This window comes from Chelonia mydas, chromosome 4 (genome assembly GCF_015237465.2).
Source record: "Chelonia mydas isolate rCheMyd1 chromosome 4, rCheMyd1.pri.v2, whole genome shotgun sequence".
Classification (NCBI taxonomy): domain Eukaryota; kingdom Metazoa; phylum Chordata; order Testudines; family Cheloniidae; genus Chelonia; species Chelonia mydas.
This window is the reverse complement of record NC_057852.1, coordinates 11,516,897-11,533,965: the sequence shown is the minus strand read 5'-3', so window position 1 is coordinate 11,533,965 and position 17,069 is coordinate 11,516,897. Positions and strand designations below refer to the sequence as shown.

At 42.9% G+C, this 17,069-nt stretch overlaps 1 protein-coding gene across 8 annotated transcripts in view; it reads right to left on the bottom strand.

The window, feature by feature from the left end:
- Nucleotides 1–17,069, bottom strand: part of WRN (WRN RecQ like helicase) — a 110,557-nt gene that overhangs the window by 21,505 nt on the left and 71,983 nt on the right. For 7 of the 8 annotated variants that reach the window (XM_037896633.2, XM_037896635.2, XM_037896634.2 and 4 more), the window contains 8 exons: nt 14,453–14,594; nt 9,354–9,524; nt 9,177–9,274; nt 7,050–7,125; nt 5,797–5,870; nt 4,539–4,611; nt 4,035–4,147; nt 1,380–1,494 (listed from right to left, as the gene is read on the bottom strand). In XM_037896633.2, the coding sequence (XP_037752561.1) occupies nt 1,380–1,494; nt 4,035–4,147; nt 4,539–4,611; nt 5,797–5,870; nt 7,050–7,125; nt 9,177–9,274; nt 9,354–9,524; nt 14,453–14,594 (862 nt within the window). Of the gene's footprint in view, nt 1–1,076; nt 1,250–1,379; nt 1,495–4,034; nt 4,148–4,538; nt 4,612–5,796; nt 5,871–7,049; nt 7,126–9,176; nt 9,275–9,353; nt 9,525–14,452; nt 14,595–17,069 lie in introns of those variants that run through there. The other variant, XM_037896639.2, reaches the window with a different exon arrangement.

Genomic DNA, 17,069 nt, shown 5'->3' with positions numbered 1-17,069 from the left:
GACCCCATACTCAGAAGATTTTCTTCCCAGAACTGGCTGGCTAGGAACTACAACATTGCTGTATCCAAGCACGGACTAATTTCTAACTTCTCCACTGCTGCCATCTAGCCTTCCTTCTTGGGGAAGTAACAGTGAGGTTCCTTTCTTTGTTCCCAGCACCACATGGGCATTCTGATTGTGGCCATTAACAGGTTCCATTGAAAAGAAACCTTGTTGTAGGGCTCATCTCACAGCAGGTATTATTGCTCCACAGCTGCCAGGAGGAGGGGGATTAGGCCAAGTGTTTCCTCACTTTCTAGTCCCTTCGCCAGATAGAGAGATCAAGCCAAGCCTTGAATTGCTGAGGCCTACATGGGATTTAGATGAGAGTCTCCCCACCTTAGGAATGAGGTTCTCAACACCCCTGTGTTTTGCTTGTTCTCCAGGCCAGCCATGGCTGCTAATCTGTTCCACAGGTATTTACATAGAACATATTCAGTATCGTTATGCACTGTGTAACCTGGAACTTCTGGATCAAAATGATTTCCATTGCATATGTCAAGAAATGAACAGCTACAGGCACAGGTGCTGGAACAAGGGGTGCTGCTGCACGCCCCGGCTTGAAGTGGTTTCCGTCATATACAGGGTTTGCAGTTTGGTTCAATGGCTCTCAGCACCCCCACTATACAAATTGTTCCAGCACCCTTGGCCACAGAGAAGCTTGTAATCATGACACGCCAAGTCCAAGGTGTGGGAGACCAAGCTTACCCACCCATCCCAGTAGCCAGCCTTGTCAGTTATTCAAGGAGTGATGAAGATAGCCCCTTGAGTAACCTACAGGATGCTTAGCTATGATGTACATGAGATGGTCGTATCTCAGGAACTACCCTCACAAGGGCATCTACTTCGCCACAGACAGATTGGGTAAAAGAAAGGAAGAATCCTTAACAAGAGGTGGGAGAAAGAACATGGGAAACTGGAGAACATGAAGGGAAAAAAAAGGGCAAGAAGAAATGAAAGGAGAGGAGCTGATATTGTATTTTGAAAACTTCTTCAGAAACCTATTTAGAAGCCCACTTTCTCCGGCCTACTTGGCATCCGCCACACGGCCAACCAGACAAGCTGGATGCCACTCCCAAGGCCCAGCCGTTCATTGCTGCAGAGGAAGCAGAATCAGCCCTGAGGAGGAGTGAGAAGAGGGCTTTGCTCAGTATCAGCAACTTGAGGTGATTCAGGAGGATGGTTCACAGGCTACAACACGAGTCCTGTCCTGTAATTGGAGGAAGGACAGGGACCATGCCAGAAAGCCTGAAAAATGCGACTTCTAAATCACAAGCTGAGGCAGATCACGAGGGCTCCAGCAGAAAAGCAGAAGGACCTGCTGAAGGAAAAAATCTTACCTCCAGGTTATTTGCATGGCAAAACTCCTTGATATCATCCAGGAGAGGAACCAACATGGCAGATTTTGCTTCAGATACGCCATCAATTCTCTTCACATTTTCAACAGTCGTAGGCCTATTTCGGGTAGAACAAGAACACGCTGGAGAGTTACTGGGCTTTGCTGGTTTATGTTTTGGAACATGAAGTATAGAACAGAACAGGAATGACAATCCCCGCTTTAACCACAGATTACACTGACAGGTGATTACTCTGCCATCACAGCACTGGCTGCGTTTTAGTCATGTTATTTTTCAAAGTTCTTATAAAAAGGTCTGTGGAGGAAGTGTGTGGCTTTTTGCTAGCCCTTAATATTTTCTGGCACATACATTATTTTGCAACTAATAACTAATGTATTATTTTTTTATGTTCTGTCATGGCAAACTGGCTATAAACTGGGCTTCAACCACTTGCAGGGGTCAAAAAGGGATTCCCTCTACAATCTATTCTGGGTTTTTTGTTTTTATCTGCTTCCTCTGAAGCATCAGAGATGGCCACGGCTGGAGACAGGACACTGGACAGGGAGGACCAGGGCTCTGAAGTGGCACAGAGCATTCAGTCTCTCACGGGCTTGGCTGGCTGGTTCTTGCTCACATACTCAGGGTCCAACTGAACGCCATGTGTGGGGTCAGGGAAGACTTTTCCCCAAGTCAGACTGGCAGGGACCTTGGGGAGTTTTCACCTTCCTCTTCAGTGTGTGGGTGTGGGGGTGACTTGCCCGGATTATCTGGGTAAATCTCATCTATCATTTCCCTGCCACTGCAGGGACCTCAGGCACTCGTGCACCTCGGTCCCTCCTATTCTTTCCCGGTGACACAGTACAGCCTCGTCTCCTATGGACTGTAAATCTTTAGTGTAATTTTGCTTGTTGGGTTTGGCGTGAGGGTGCTAGGTGGAACTGGTGGCTTATGATATACAGGAGATCTGACTAGATGATCTGGAGGTCCCTTCTGACTTTAAACTCTATGGGTTTGTTTACACAGCATAATAAACCCGTCTGCGTGACCTGTACCTGCAGACTCGGTGTTTCCAAGCCTGCACTTGAGTGTCCATACTGCACAGGAAACCCAAGCCTCACACCTGTGCTGGCACATCCATACTGCACTACACAGACCCAGTCACAACTTCAGCTTCTGTAGGTGAATACCATCATATCCTGGGTTCCTCGTGCCCTCACCAGCTGTGGCCACTCTATGGCTTGGATCATAGTGCCTTGTGGGAGAACTTGTCTGTCTATCCCACAGGAATTGAGCAGAAGTGTTTTGACGGTTTTTGCCTGCGAACATATCCAGCTGGGCCATTTTGTGTCTGCATGCTCCCAGCAGCTGGAGCCATCAACATGGATCTCGACCCTGTGAAAGAACTTCTCCACCTCATGCTGTCAGTCCTATTTAGCGACATAGACTGGGCACCTATGACTTTGCGTTAGGCAACACACTGCAGAACCATTCCTTATATGATGGGTTGTCTTACAATACTTGCTTTTATAGTGGGAAATCATGTAAGGAAGTTCATTTCTTCTCTCCATCTTTCTGGAGATTTTTACTGGAACACCCTGATTATTCATTGGTAGTACAGAAGTGCACAGAGTCCCGGTCAGGTGACGGGGTAAGAGACAGTCCCTGCCCTGAAGATCGTACAATCCAAATGAAGACAAATGCAATAAGCTAATAAAAAGGACAAGCAGAGGGAGCAGGGAAGGAAGGGTTGAGCAGGGTACACTGCTGCTTTCCCTGCACCCCATCCCCTCTCCAGCCAGCCAGGAAGGCATGGCGACAAAGGCTGGGTACGAGTAAAATTTGCAGGTTTTAGGTTGTTTTTTCCCAAAGCTACGAGCAAGGTGCATGTCTGATGCCAGCAGCCTAGCCTTCACCACTTAGCAATTTACCATATGCAGCATGGTAGAAGTGGGTCTTGAAGAAGGACACGGTTGCTGCTCTACTGCTTAGTTCAGGGAGAGGCTTCATGCATAAGCGGTGGCTTGGAAAAAAGCATGAATTTGCTTGTGGGGGAGGCTGATAAATGGACCATGAAGGCAGACATCACTGGCAGTGGTGAAGGCTGACTTGACAAGATACTTTCAGAAACAGAGTAATTGATGCATGCAGTCAAATTTCACCTGTAGAGCGAAACCAACATAAGCAATAACTGCAATGCTCTTCTAGCTGCATACCATCTGAGTTCACATAGCTCCATGGACATGTGGAATGGAGGTAGCTGCAATATCCTTGGGGCTACTAAAAATGTTAATAAACTTTACACATACATTTTCAGAATTTATGTGATCACAAAATTCAGACGCACACAGCAGAAGCGCTCAGTTTGAGGAGTTCTTCCTGCACCTCTTGATAGTAACAGTGTACCAAAATGAGAATCCATTAGAGTTTTACTTTAAAATTCAGTCAGATTAATAATTCTGCTGATGCAGAAAGTTACTGAACTGGAAGCATGTGGAAAAACAGAATTCCTCAATATGTTTATGTACAACACCTAAAATCTATGGCACATGGGAAGTAATGCATCAACATAATTCTGTTACTAACTTGGCTTGCAGAAGTGAGAGTAAGACTCCAGAGTACCTTTGGACTTATGTGTGGTTTTCAAACTGAAGACTTTACCTTATTTTGGCCATGTCCACCAATATTTTATTTGTTGCCAACACAGCCGGAGGAATATCCCTCTCGCTGGCTAGCTTCTGTCTGGCTGCCAGCAGCTTGCTGTATAGAACAGTCTGTAAAGAACAAAGCCAAAGTATGAATACATGTAAGACTTTGCTTTAAAGAACACTTTAAGTCAAGGACTTAGAAGTGATTAAAGTATGGGAAGAAAACTTCTACGTGAGAAAGCAAACTACCGCCCAAAAATAAAACAGACGAGCAGTCAGAATCTAAACCACATCCACACCATAATCTCAACATTTTTAAATTCTCATCAAGGAATCCAGTTCAAGGCACCTTCCTAAAATTTAGGGTAAAAGCTGAAAAATCCAGTTTAACAGCAGTTTCTCTGGTTGACTCTTTGGAGGGACAAGGATGGTCTCTAGGACTGTGTTAGATGTACACAAGCACAATTTTAATGCATTTCTTACACAAGCAGATGCTCTTTCTGTTTAATAGACTTACGTGCAGTTCCTTCTCTCTGGATGAAACAGCAGGTTCTGGGGACTTCAGTTTGATTGGTGACTGCACCAGGTCACTATTAAATTTCAAAAAAAAATAAAAATGTGACATTCATATTCCTATTAGATCAATTTATCAATTCACTTTGCACCAGCTCTGCTCTGCTGAGATTAGTAGGTTTGGGAGTCCTAGTGTATATGAGCCAGCCAGACATGTGGTCTCAGCCAGTCTAGTTGCCATTTGCATTAAAACACATCTGCATAGACACACCAGAGTCCAGACTAGGAGTTATCCTGGTATAACCACAGCAATACAATTATACCAGTATAGCTATGCTGCTGAATTTCTCCATTTAGGCTCGGTCTACACTGCGCACCTTACAACAGCCTGGCTGTGCCACTACACCTACAGCGTTGTAAGGTGCGCAGAAACAAACAATTCTTACATTTTATATTATCCGGACCCATCCAAAAAATGTATCAAGTTATCAAAAAATAGCAACTAAGCAAAAACCAAGTGACCAGCAAAGCAACCTGGAATAAATAAAAGCTATTTTATAGCTTGGTTTTTAATTAATGTTTGTTATGTTTATTTCCCTTGCATCTGAATTTAAAAGGTCAACAAATGAAAACGTGTCTTAATTTTAGAGTTTAAACACACCCCTAAAATCAAACCCAAAACAGACTGAATTAGCTGCATTTAAAAAGGCTCATGGACTTGTACTGTGCAGAAAACAAGGCCTGTTAAAATTTTTGAACAGTTATGGCCTACTTAATTGTATGATATAAATGTTCAGTTACTGGTTCAGTTCAGGTAATCAGCAATAGAAGTATTTTATAGTCACTTTTTTAAAATAATGTGGGATGTTTTAAAGAGCCATTTAACACACAGCAACCCTACCTACTTCAGAGCATAACCTAACTTATATTTTGTGACATTGTAGCATGTCATGTGAGGCAAAATTAAAAGTGTTTACCTAATTTTCCTATCAAAATTATTTGCTCTCTTAATACTGTTTTTGCAGTCTTTCAGACGGAGAGATTATACCGTGTTTCTTAAAGGTTATATGAAGTCTGACACCTGTACAGCACTTATTTTCACACTAATGATTTGAGACATTAAAAAGAAAAGTTCAGTTTACACCACAAACAGACTTACTTTCTTCTCTGACAGTTGCTCTACAGATACCACCTCCACAACACAGGAAAGAACGAATAAGTAGAGAAAGAGAGATGAGCAGAAATAATTTAGTCCATCGTACCTTTCATTTGAGACTTTGCCCCTTGTAGAAATTTTACTTGCTCCTTGATAAGAAAACATTTCCTGCAAATATGTCTGTTTTAAAAATAAAAAAAAAACCAAGTGAGAAAATCAAAGATATCATCCACATTTTTCCCAATACAAATATTAACAGTAAAATATTCATTTACATTTTTATACCAATTTGTTTCAAAGATAGTCAGTAAAGAAAGGGATTGATTTTTTTCAAAACACACTACAATCTGTTGCATAACGGAAAAATTATTTCCTTTTTGTACCTGTGTCCCTCTAGTACATTATTACAAATATACACCATACATGAGTAAAAAGCAGATGTGTACAGTATATTGATTCTCATTAGAAAACAGATTTAAAGTTTCTAACCTTAGTCACAGTACAAGAGGAAATTGTTATAAAACAACAACTTACAGAATGAATGAACAAACACTTTACATAAAAAAGCCACTATGGTAAAATATGTTCATGTTGAGAAAAACTGAGAAAATCTAAGAAATGTAGAATTAGGGTTCCCGCTCAGCCCCTTGCACTAATGTAGGCATTGGAGTTTCACCCCATTTTCTGAAACCCTTTAGAAACTGTAGTGGCGGTCTTTACATTTAGTTTACATTTAATTTAATCCCAGATAAATAACTTAATCCAGAGTTATGGCTGAGATTGCACTATGCAGAGTGTTACTGCTGTTTCTCATTCCCTCATTCCATGTCATCTGTAAACATTTAGATTACAAAATCCCGAGGAAGGGATTGTGATTTTCCACGTGGGGAGGGATAGCTCAGTGGTTTGCGCATTGGCCTGCTAAACCCAGGGTTGTGAGTTCAACCCTTGAGGGGGCCATCTGGGATCTGGGGCAAAAATTGGGGATTGGTCCTGCTTTGAGCAGGGGGTTGGACTAGATGACCTCCTGAGGTCCCTTCCAACCCTGATATTCTATGATTCTATGTCTTTTGTGAAGCAGGTAGTGCATATTTGGGTGTTAATACTACACTTCACTTTCACACATTAATGTGTTCAGTATATTTCAGTGTACCAGTTATTTTGTTCACCACACAACTCACAACTATCATACAAATGATCTGTAAATCCTATATTGTGTGCTGCTTTACTGTACATCTTAAGCTTTCAAATATGTGGAGAAGACTTTATAGCTAAATATACTGATCTGTTAGCTCACTTGCACATCACTAAAAAGAATAATGAAGTGTCTGATAAGTAATATTTTTCTGAAATACAGACCTGTTTCTCTGGTGTCAGCTTTATTGACCTCATATCTGGTGAATGTGGTCCTGCAACCAAAGTTATCTGTCTATTGCTGTAAGAAAATGAATTCAGTTGTATTCAAAACACGTAGAAAAATAATCACTCTTACAAGAAGGCTGATATTTCAAAATATACCTTGGGAGAGGATGGTTTCAGAATACAGAGAGCAAAGAAAGGTTACTGGAGTTCTTTGCAATCTGTGGCCCACCAAAGATTTTTTGCTAGCTGCATCCATTGGTCTGCACCTGCTCCCTTCTCCTCCTCGTGCTCCAAACCGAGGGCATAGGTGGTGGCATGGGCTGAACACCTCTCCAGTTACCTTTCTACCGCAAATAGCCCTAGCAGAAGGCTCCGCAGCAAAGGGGAAGGAGGGTGGGTAATGGAACAGATAGGGACCACACATCTTGAAGAACCCCAGTTACTATATGAGGTAAATTACCTCTCTTTCGTCAAGTGATGGTCCCTATGAGTGTTCCACTCTGGGTGACTCACAAGCAGTAGTCACTGAGAAGAGTGCAAGGAACCCTGCTGTATCATCGACTGGAGGACTACTCTGCCAAAGAAGGCATCAGCTGTAGAAGCCTGCACCGGGGTAATGAGCAGAACCCCAACTTCCAGCTTTACAGATTTCCAGGAGAGGAACATCTTTAACTGAAGCTACTGATGCAGCCTGGGTTCTGGTTGAGTGGGCCCTAACACCTTGCGGGGTAGAGGTAGCCATTAACTCATAACACAGCAGGATGCAGCCCAAAAGTATCTGAGAAGAGATTGTTTCACCCTAACTTGCTCTGTGAAGGATACAGTCTTGGGAAAGTCTAAAGGATTTAGTCCTTTGCAGGTAGAATGCCAAGGCTCAACGAGTGTCCACAGAGTGAAGTTTCCTATCCTCACTGGTGGCATGCAGCTTTGGGAAGAAGACCGGTAAGAGAACGGTCTGATTTAGATGAAATTCCAAGACTACTCTGGGGGTGAATTTTGGGTGTAATCTCAGGGAAACACCTATGGAAGATTGTGTGAGGTGGCTCAGCTATAAGGGCCCCCACTTCACCTACTCTTCTAGCTGAGGTGATGGCAACCAGAAAGGCAATCTTCACTGATAGATGGACTAAGGAACATGAGGCTAAGGGCACCTCCTTAGATGACACAAAGTACTACTTTTCTGTTGTTTCTCGAGCAGGAGCACAAGTGGCCAGACTGTCTTGGCTGGTTGTAAGGGCTTGTCTACACTACAGGTTATGACAGTATAATTTACGTCATTCAGGGGAGTGAATAAGCCACACCAACCTAAGTCCCAGTCTGGACAGCGCTAGGTTGGCGGGAGAGCTTCTTCCAACACAGCTACCGCCTCTCAAGGAGGTGGTTTTATTAGGCCGAAGAGACAGCTCTCCCCCGTCAGCATAGAGCATCTTCACCAGACACGCTACAACAGTGTAGCCCTACTATAGCGCTTCTACTGTAAACTACCCCTTAGATGGCGTCATTAATGGGAAGTGCCACCTTAGTGGGGACTAGCTCTCTGGAGAACGTCCAATCGTTTATGAGGGGTGTCCTGCACTTCCTCTGGAAGGATCTGGAGCGTGTGCGTGACCCTCCTCAGAAGATTTTGAAATTGCTTGTAACCATCGGGGGTGATGGTGAAACCAACGAAACTCCTTGTCTGGCAATGAAGATGACAACTCTGTTGGAGCTGGTGGTTCCACATGATACGGTTCCTCCTCTTCCTCCATTAGTTCTTGAGAAGGTTCAGGCTATTCTCTGAATGGAGAGGGCTGTCTAGACTCCCAGTGGGATCACAGAGATTTGGGATGTCATATATATGGATCCCCCATAGCCCCAGTAAGTCCAGCATGAGAGGTAATATGGAAACTGGGGTGGTCCCCAAGGAGGAGGGAACCATTGATTCTGAGGAGCGTAGTCCCTCTTATGCAAGCAAGACTGTGCCCAAGAGACATCCCCCACCCCAGCAAAAAAAAACAAACAAACAAAAAACCCCTTAGTGCAGAAACCTCCTCCTTGGCACAGAAAGTCTTCAGTAGCGGGATTCACATATTTGTTCCCGCAACATAAAAGTGACACATGCATAACATATATGGCTGTGGTTACCTTTGGGTGTGAGGTTTCCTAAGATATAGTTCTTCACTGGGCTGTAGCAGAAGAGTCCGACACAACTCACTCCTAGCTTTACAGAGCCAGTCTCTACCCTGTGGGATATAGACCAAGTCACTCAACTTTACATTGCCAAAAGAAACCTCTCACAGGAAGGTTTTACAACAAGATTACCTTTTTAGTAAGCTCACACAGAGTTGCAAATTTGCTTCGACCACAAACTTCTTTAAGGAACCCTTCAGTGATGAGCTGTCGGCCCAAAGCCTTCCACCAATTCTCTGGCCAGTCCTTTCCACTACCAAAGAGAGCATGAGTTCGGTACTTGTCTGGGAGACGCTGGGAATTCTGAAATCATTCAAACATTTTGGTCAGACTCCTTAATTCCTAGAAAAACTACTCCACCATAACTGGTGAAGCACAGAAATAGTCATGCAGTCCAGTACGAATATAAGCCATCATTACTAAAATGAGGAACTGAAAGTTGAAGAAGACTGAAAAAGCCAGAAATATGGGAGAACACCTCCAAACATGAGAATATGTTTGGCAAAGTCATTTAATACCCATTAAAAATGGCTGAATTTGAAACCGTTGAATCTGAATCCTTCCCTTTGTCCCTTGTTAGAGCAAGGGCCATGCCAATGTACCTCACTGCTGTCACTTGGAGTGGTGACAAGGTACTTTCCTCTGTGCCCATTCATTCCACTTTGGGGCCTTCTGCCAAGACTGCCTAAGGACTGTGGCCACAATTTACTTGTCTGCTAGGATCCAGGGCCACCACTCCCACTATCATCTCCTGAACCCAGTAAGGAGAAGACCCCAATTCTGAAGGCACAAGGACCCAGGTTGCATCCCTCTTCCCTCCTCCCCTTGGGTGGACTGCAGAGAAGAGCCAATCAGAGACTCCAGCTGGTAGGGGCAGAAGCAGGCAAAACAGGGACTGCTGCACTATGGGGGACAGAGTAAAATGGGGTCCAGCAGGGGCCACCCTTCTCCCAGCACCCTTCTGGACGCAGAACTGTGCAGGGGAGATGCTTCATGCACCCTCTGGGAGCACTAGAGCCATTGGCTGTGGCCTCAACAAGCCAGCAGACAAACTGAGGGTGGGGTGGGGCGGGGTTTGTAGGCAGCGCAGCAGAGGAGAGGTTTAAGGAGGGTTTGAAGGCGGATAATGAGGTAGCTCTTCCCAAGCATGATGGGCAGCATGGGCGGAAGCATGAAGGCACTTGTTTGAAAACTTAACCAGTGGACGATGGAAGCTGACATCATGTCCCAGCTGGAAGATGTTGTCAACATCCCGAAAGCGAATATGAGTAAATACATCTGGGGCAATAAGGCGCGAAGGGCCGTGAAAGTGAAGACGAACAGCTTATGTTCAATGCAACAGAGAAGGGAGAACCTATGGAGGAATTCAAAGAGAGAAGTGACTTGGTCAAAGGGATGGGCTAGGAAAATGATCCATGCAGCAACATTCTCAATGTATCAAGATGGCATTTGTCAAGGCCAGAGAGAAAGATGCTTCAGTAATCAAGATGTGAGATGATGGGAGCTTGGCTGAGAGTTTAGCTGTGTGGATGGTCACGAAAGGCCATATCTTAAATATGCTATGCAGAAAGAATAGGCAAGATTTAGGCATACCCCAGATGTGAAGATCTAGAGTGGTCTGAATTGAAGATGGCACCCAGGTTACAGGTGCTAGTGTTGTCCACAGTGATCAAGAAAGGAGGTGACATTTCCTGGTACAGGCTAGGGTCTCCTACTTCTTGTTAGCTCCTATTCCTTCCTGCCATAATCTGTATCTGGGATGAGTGCAGGCTAAGAGCAGACCTAGTGGTCTGTGATGGTAAGGTCATGGTGCACCAGGTCTCTAGGGAGTAGTGTCATTCCACTCTCCAGAGGACTGAGTCAAGGGCTAGTTGTGTGGAGGACAGAATTGACAAAGAGTATCACAGACTAACGACTCTGTGGGTGACATGTGCCAGTTCCTGCACTAGAGACAGAAAAGGAGAAAGGCACCTCCTCTGTGATATGTCCGTGATATGTCCACGGTCATTCATGCCTTCGATATCCAAACTGAACTACTTCAACGAGCCTACTTGAATCTTGACTACCTTCAGCCATGGCAGACTGCATGCACATACCTATTTATTTAGTGATCCCTGCCATATGAAGCAGATCTCACCTGGCTCTGCAAACTGTACTGTCCACCTACCTATTTGCTTCTGGGTACAATGCAAGGCGCTGACTTTTATCTACAAAAGCCCTCTAGGGTATGTGTTTCAGATGCCTCACAGACTCTCTCTCCCAATGCACCATCTTCAGACAGTTCAGACATATTTGAATGTTGAGAGACTGGAAGCAGAACATTCTCAGTGGAGGACTTGATGTGGAAACTGTTTTCCTGACTTGGTTGATTTACAAGACATAGCTGAACCTTGTACTACTCACACAGGGTTTTGCTTCAGGGAGGGCACCTGAACTGGCTTAGTTTCTGTTCTTCTGGGGACAGAGTAGTTCTTCCGAGGGTTGACCTTTGGTCTATTGGTCGTTTCAGTTTCTAAATGGTTGTATATGTGCCCAGAAGGAAAACTGGGAGCATTTTTATAAAAGTCAAGCAAACAAAAAAAATTCTGTAAATGCGTACGTACATAAAGTCACAGGCCTATCAAACATCATGAGACACATTCCTGATTTCCCTATCTAGTCCCCAGGAGAGAGACTGTATTCCAGGAGCATCTTGCTCCATTAAGCAATCTGTCAAAAATTGAGAACTCACCTGTCCTAATCTGAGATTAGCCACTAAACACATGAAAGTGGCCTTGCTTAAAGGCAAATGTGCCGACTGAGGAGTGGAGTTCCAGTGGAACTCAAACACCAGACAGCAGAAGTCATAGAATTAGAGAAACTTAGGGCTGAAAAGGACCTTGAACAATTTCTGGGGAAAAGGGACACTTAATAAATTGTGAATTGGGTAACTGCACAGAGCACCACATTTATGTGACACTGCTGAGATCACCGAAACATGGTGTTTTATGCTTCTTTTTGCCAGTCTTTCATACTGTCACATTGAGACACCTTCATTCAATTCTTTTTTCTTGCTGATTCTTGGTAGTTCTTTATCTCTTATATTTGATAAGATGTGAACCCAATTCACATGTATAAAATATACTGGAAATCTGGCTCTTGATCTGCAGATTCAAAATTTGTTTGCAAAATTGGAATGAAGCATGGACATTTATGTTCCTGATTTTGTTTCTGTAATGCCTTCATTTAACCGTTTTCATTTATGGATTTTTGAAGTTTAAAAAGAATGGACTTTTATTTACAGGTACTATACCATATAAATTATTCTCTAAAATATATATTGTAAGGCTACGTAATGTGCAATACTTACTTTCAAGAAGTGCTCACTGAAAACAATACTTACATTTAAAGTACACAAAAATGTGTAATACAATGAATTTTTCATCTAGAGTTTTACTAGATACTGCCATATAAATAGGACTTACAGTATTTCAACTGTAATTAGCTGAAACAATGACTAACATCTTAGATATTATTAAACATTAGAATTATGACTAAAAGGTATTCACATGAGTGGCCACAAAGATTTTGGAGTCTAGAGTATCTCACATTATTTCAGTACCCACATTATTTCAGTTTATTAATGTGGTCATGTTCTAAAGTTGCGTATTTTTCTAGCAGCGGTGGTATAAAATTTCAGTCAAGGCAACTTCTTAATTTGAAGACTCCCAGGAGGACTTGTTCAGTACCATATGCGGACTCAGTTTTCAAATAATAGGTGAAATCTGATCTCTCTTGTGACCCACCTGAAGTCTGTCTAGGAGCCCACCTGTACCTATTTGTTATGAAAAGACACTGCTAGGTTAAATAAAATCCAAGACAGCACAATTCTTCATGAACTTGACACAAACCTTTTAAAGTATTTAGATATCTTATGATGATAAGGATGGGTTATTTCCTAGGATTTTTTGGGATACTTAGTCTTATTACACAACTTTCAAAGTCTTAAGAACACCTTTTACAAAAAAGTAAAAACATTATAGACAGCAGTTAAGCTGAAGTTTACAGCTGGAGATAATTTTCATTACCATTTGCATTGCTGTTTGGGGTAGTCTGCAAGTTTCACATTACAAAGCCTTCTGACTTAAAAAAAGAAAAAGAGGCATATAAACTGTGATCCAGATATTTTATTAAATATATTAATGCCAAGTTTTTAACATGAGTTATTCCTAATAAAGGGAAAAATTTAATCAAGTATTTCCCTACTATTAACAAGTAATTTTCTTCCAAGCTAAAAACACACTCTTTTTCAAAATGTTTGTTTTGTGACTGTCTTCATATTTCATTCTTCAGTGATTATTTTCCCCATGATCTTTAAAAAGCCTTTACATGTAAAGATCTGTATAAATCATTCAATGTGCCTTGCTTCAACCCCACCCACCATATTAAGTCAGCAAGACAAAAATGCTCACTAACACAAGCATAATCTTCTACTCTACTCAATCACCAGTCAACAGGCTAGCTACTTAGAAATTTAGAGAACAAAAAGATGTATTCTCCCTTCACTGTAAACAAACAGCCCCTTTTAGGGTTAATGGAAGTTACACACCTGCATGGAGAGAAGAATACCTCCTCCCATTAGAAAAGTATTTCAGTTGCTATAAACAATACAAGCGATTAAAGTGCAGGTAAAATGTTCACAGGTAGTGGAAAAGTTTTGATCACCCCTCTAGTTTTAGAGGTTACTTCCACTTGTTCAAAAGCTGACTATAAAAAACCCAGAAAAAGACAGTCAAGAGGTTTAGAGGCAGCTCAATACACTGCTAAGTACAGGACCTTAGTTTGGATCCAAACTCTTAGGCCAGAAAGCGCTGGGAATGTTGAATGTTTAACCTTTAGAAAAAGGAGCCTAAAATTGTGAACTCTTTGGAGGCAGAGACCATCAGCTTATTCATTGTACACAGTAAGGGCCGTGGTCTATAGGCACTACTGCAATACAAACAATCCATTATAATAATAAAGAGCAGCTCCAGGGCTAACACACCAGTGCTACTGAACTAGTCTGTTCAGCCTTTCTCTAGAGGAAGGCGCATAACACTGTAAGAGTGGCCTTTGCGGGGGTTGGGGAGAGAGGTACTATAAAGTGAAATGTGTGTATTGTTTTTGGGAGCAGGAAGGGGGGGAGGGGGCTATCACAGGAACGCTATCCCTCCACACCAAAAATACACAACGAATTTTAACCGAAAACTTACAGATCCTCGGAGAAACAAAACCGGAACTCCAGTTCCAAACTTCTGGTCTAAGGCCCTCACTGCAGACATCAGCTGGTACGCTTGCTGACCAAAGTCCTGCAAACTCTCTTCTGCGTCACTGTTCACAGTGCAGCAAAGGGTTCTAACATGCACAAGAAAACAAAGATTAACTGCCAAGCGCTGAACACTCAGAAATAAGGGTGTTATTTATTAAAATATAGTTAAATATAGAAAGCATATGTTTGAATTACAGCTTTGACATTTAAATATGCGATTAAATATACCTTTAAATGCAAAAATCTAGCGTTCAAGATACAAAAGTCAAAATTCCATGAGGTAAAACTGTGTTGGCAACACTAACTTGGGCCTGACGACCTGTAGCAGAGTTAGCACTGGGTGAACAACTCTTAATCCTTTGAACGTCTTAAGTATTCTAATATGTTACCCAACAGCTTTCAAGCTGCTTTTACACCGCTTTTTGCATTTAGCTACCATGGGGTTAGGGAAGTCCTGAGATACAAGTTTTACGTGGGTTGTAGCCACAGTTCTCTTCAGGTACGTGGGGAAAGAAAACACCAGAAAAAATTAAAAGCAGGTCATGTGGTGGGAGTGGGGAGGGCTCTCTCTCTCAAACAACCCCAAAATTAAACATAAACTTAAGCCACGACCTTTTACTGGCATTGAAATTTTAAAGCCAATGTGACTTTGCATGTAGATTTAGGGCACAATGAAAAATCATCTCTAAAATAAAATTCTGCTCTAATCACAACTACAGTGCAGCTAAGGGATTATCCCATAATTTGTGAACAGACAAGAAGCATAGCTGAACTGATTACTTTCTTTTGAGAGCAGTGGAGTACAACTAGTCCAGTGGTTTTCAAACTTTTTTCTGGTGACCCAGTTGAGGAAAACTGTTGATGTCCGCAACCCAACGGAGCTGGGGATGAGGAGTTCGGGGTGTGGGGGTGAAGGCTGTGGGGTGGGGCCGGGAATGAGGGGTTTAGGGTGTGGGAGGGGGCTCTGGGCTGAGGGTTGGGGTGCAGGCTCTGTGGTGGGGCCAAAGATAAAGGGCTTGGGGTGCAGGAAGGGGCTCCGGATCTGTGGGGGGCTTAGGGCTGGGGCAGGGGATTGGGGAGCGGGGTTGGGATGCAGGTTTACCTCGGGTGGCTCCCAGTCAGCAGCGCAGCAGGGATGCTAAGGCAGGCTTCCTGCCTGTCCTGGCACTGCAGACCGTGCTGCACCCTGGAAGCGGCTAGCAGCAGGTCTGGCTCCTAGGCAGAGGCATGCAAGCGGCTCCGCATGGCTCTCGCCTGCAGGCACCGCCCCCCACAGCTCCCATTGGCCGGTTCCCAGCCAATGGGAATGCAGAGCCAGTGCTCAGCTGCTGGCCACTTCCAGGGCGCAATGTGGTATCAGAACAGGTAGGGACTAGCCTGCCTTAGCCAGGCAGCACCACTGACAGGACTTTTAATGGCTCGGTAGGGGTGCTGACCAGTGCCTTACATTCCGCGACCCAGTACGCGACCCGCAGTTTGAAAACCACTGATCTAGATGCCTTATACCGGAATTCTTACACTGCCAGGGAATACAGACACACAGTCTACTACAAGTTCAAGAATAAAAGACATTTCTACTTTTATTGATGTTACTCAAACACGTAGTGGTCTTATCTCCCCTTGACACATGCATGTAACTAATATCAACATTAATGGGACATATATTCAAGTCGCAATAGGAGACTCCATGAAATAGAGTTAAGAACACCTTACTAGATGCCTAAAAAGCCACAGTCAAGGAAGAAGACTGTGCTGGTTAAAAACCAACCTGGTTTATAGCAAATGGATGAAAGGGGAAGTTGTTAGTAATGAATATAAATCAGAAGTTAGGAATTGTAGAAAATTGATAAGGGAAGTAAAGGGACACAAGGAGAAATGTATGACCAGCAGAGTTAAGGACAATTAGAAGAAATTTTTAAAATATATTTGGAACAAAAAGAATCCTGAGAATGGTATTGTTCCTCTGCTAGATGGAAATGGTAGAATGATGAATAATGCAGAAAAGATAGAAGTGTTTAAAAATATTTCTGTTCTGTATTTGGGGAAAAAACTGATGATTAGTCTAATCATATGGTGATGACACTACTCTTTTCATTCCACTAATATCTCCGGAGGAAATTAGACATTTTTAATCACCAGGTCCAGATAACTCGCATGCAAGAGAGTTTTAAAAGAGCTGGCTGAGGAGCTTGCTGGACCATTAATGTTGATTTTCAATATGTCTCAATGCACTGGGGAAGTTCCAGGAGACGGGAAGAAACATAATGTTGTGCCAATTTTTTTAAAAGGGTAAATGGGATGACCTGGGTAATTATAGGCAAGTTGGTCTGACATCAATCCCAGGAAAGATAATGGAGTGACTGATAAAGGACTTGATTAATAAAGAGTTAAAGGAGGGTAATGTTGATTTGCATTAATTACATGGATTTGGTCCTGCCAAACTAATTTAATATCTTTTTTTGATGAGATTACAAGCTTGGTTGATAAAGGTAACAGTGTTGAGGATACTGTAAGGCGTTTGACCTGGCCCTGCATGACATTTTGATTAAAAACTAGAAAGA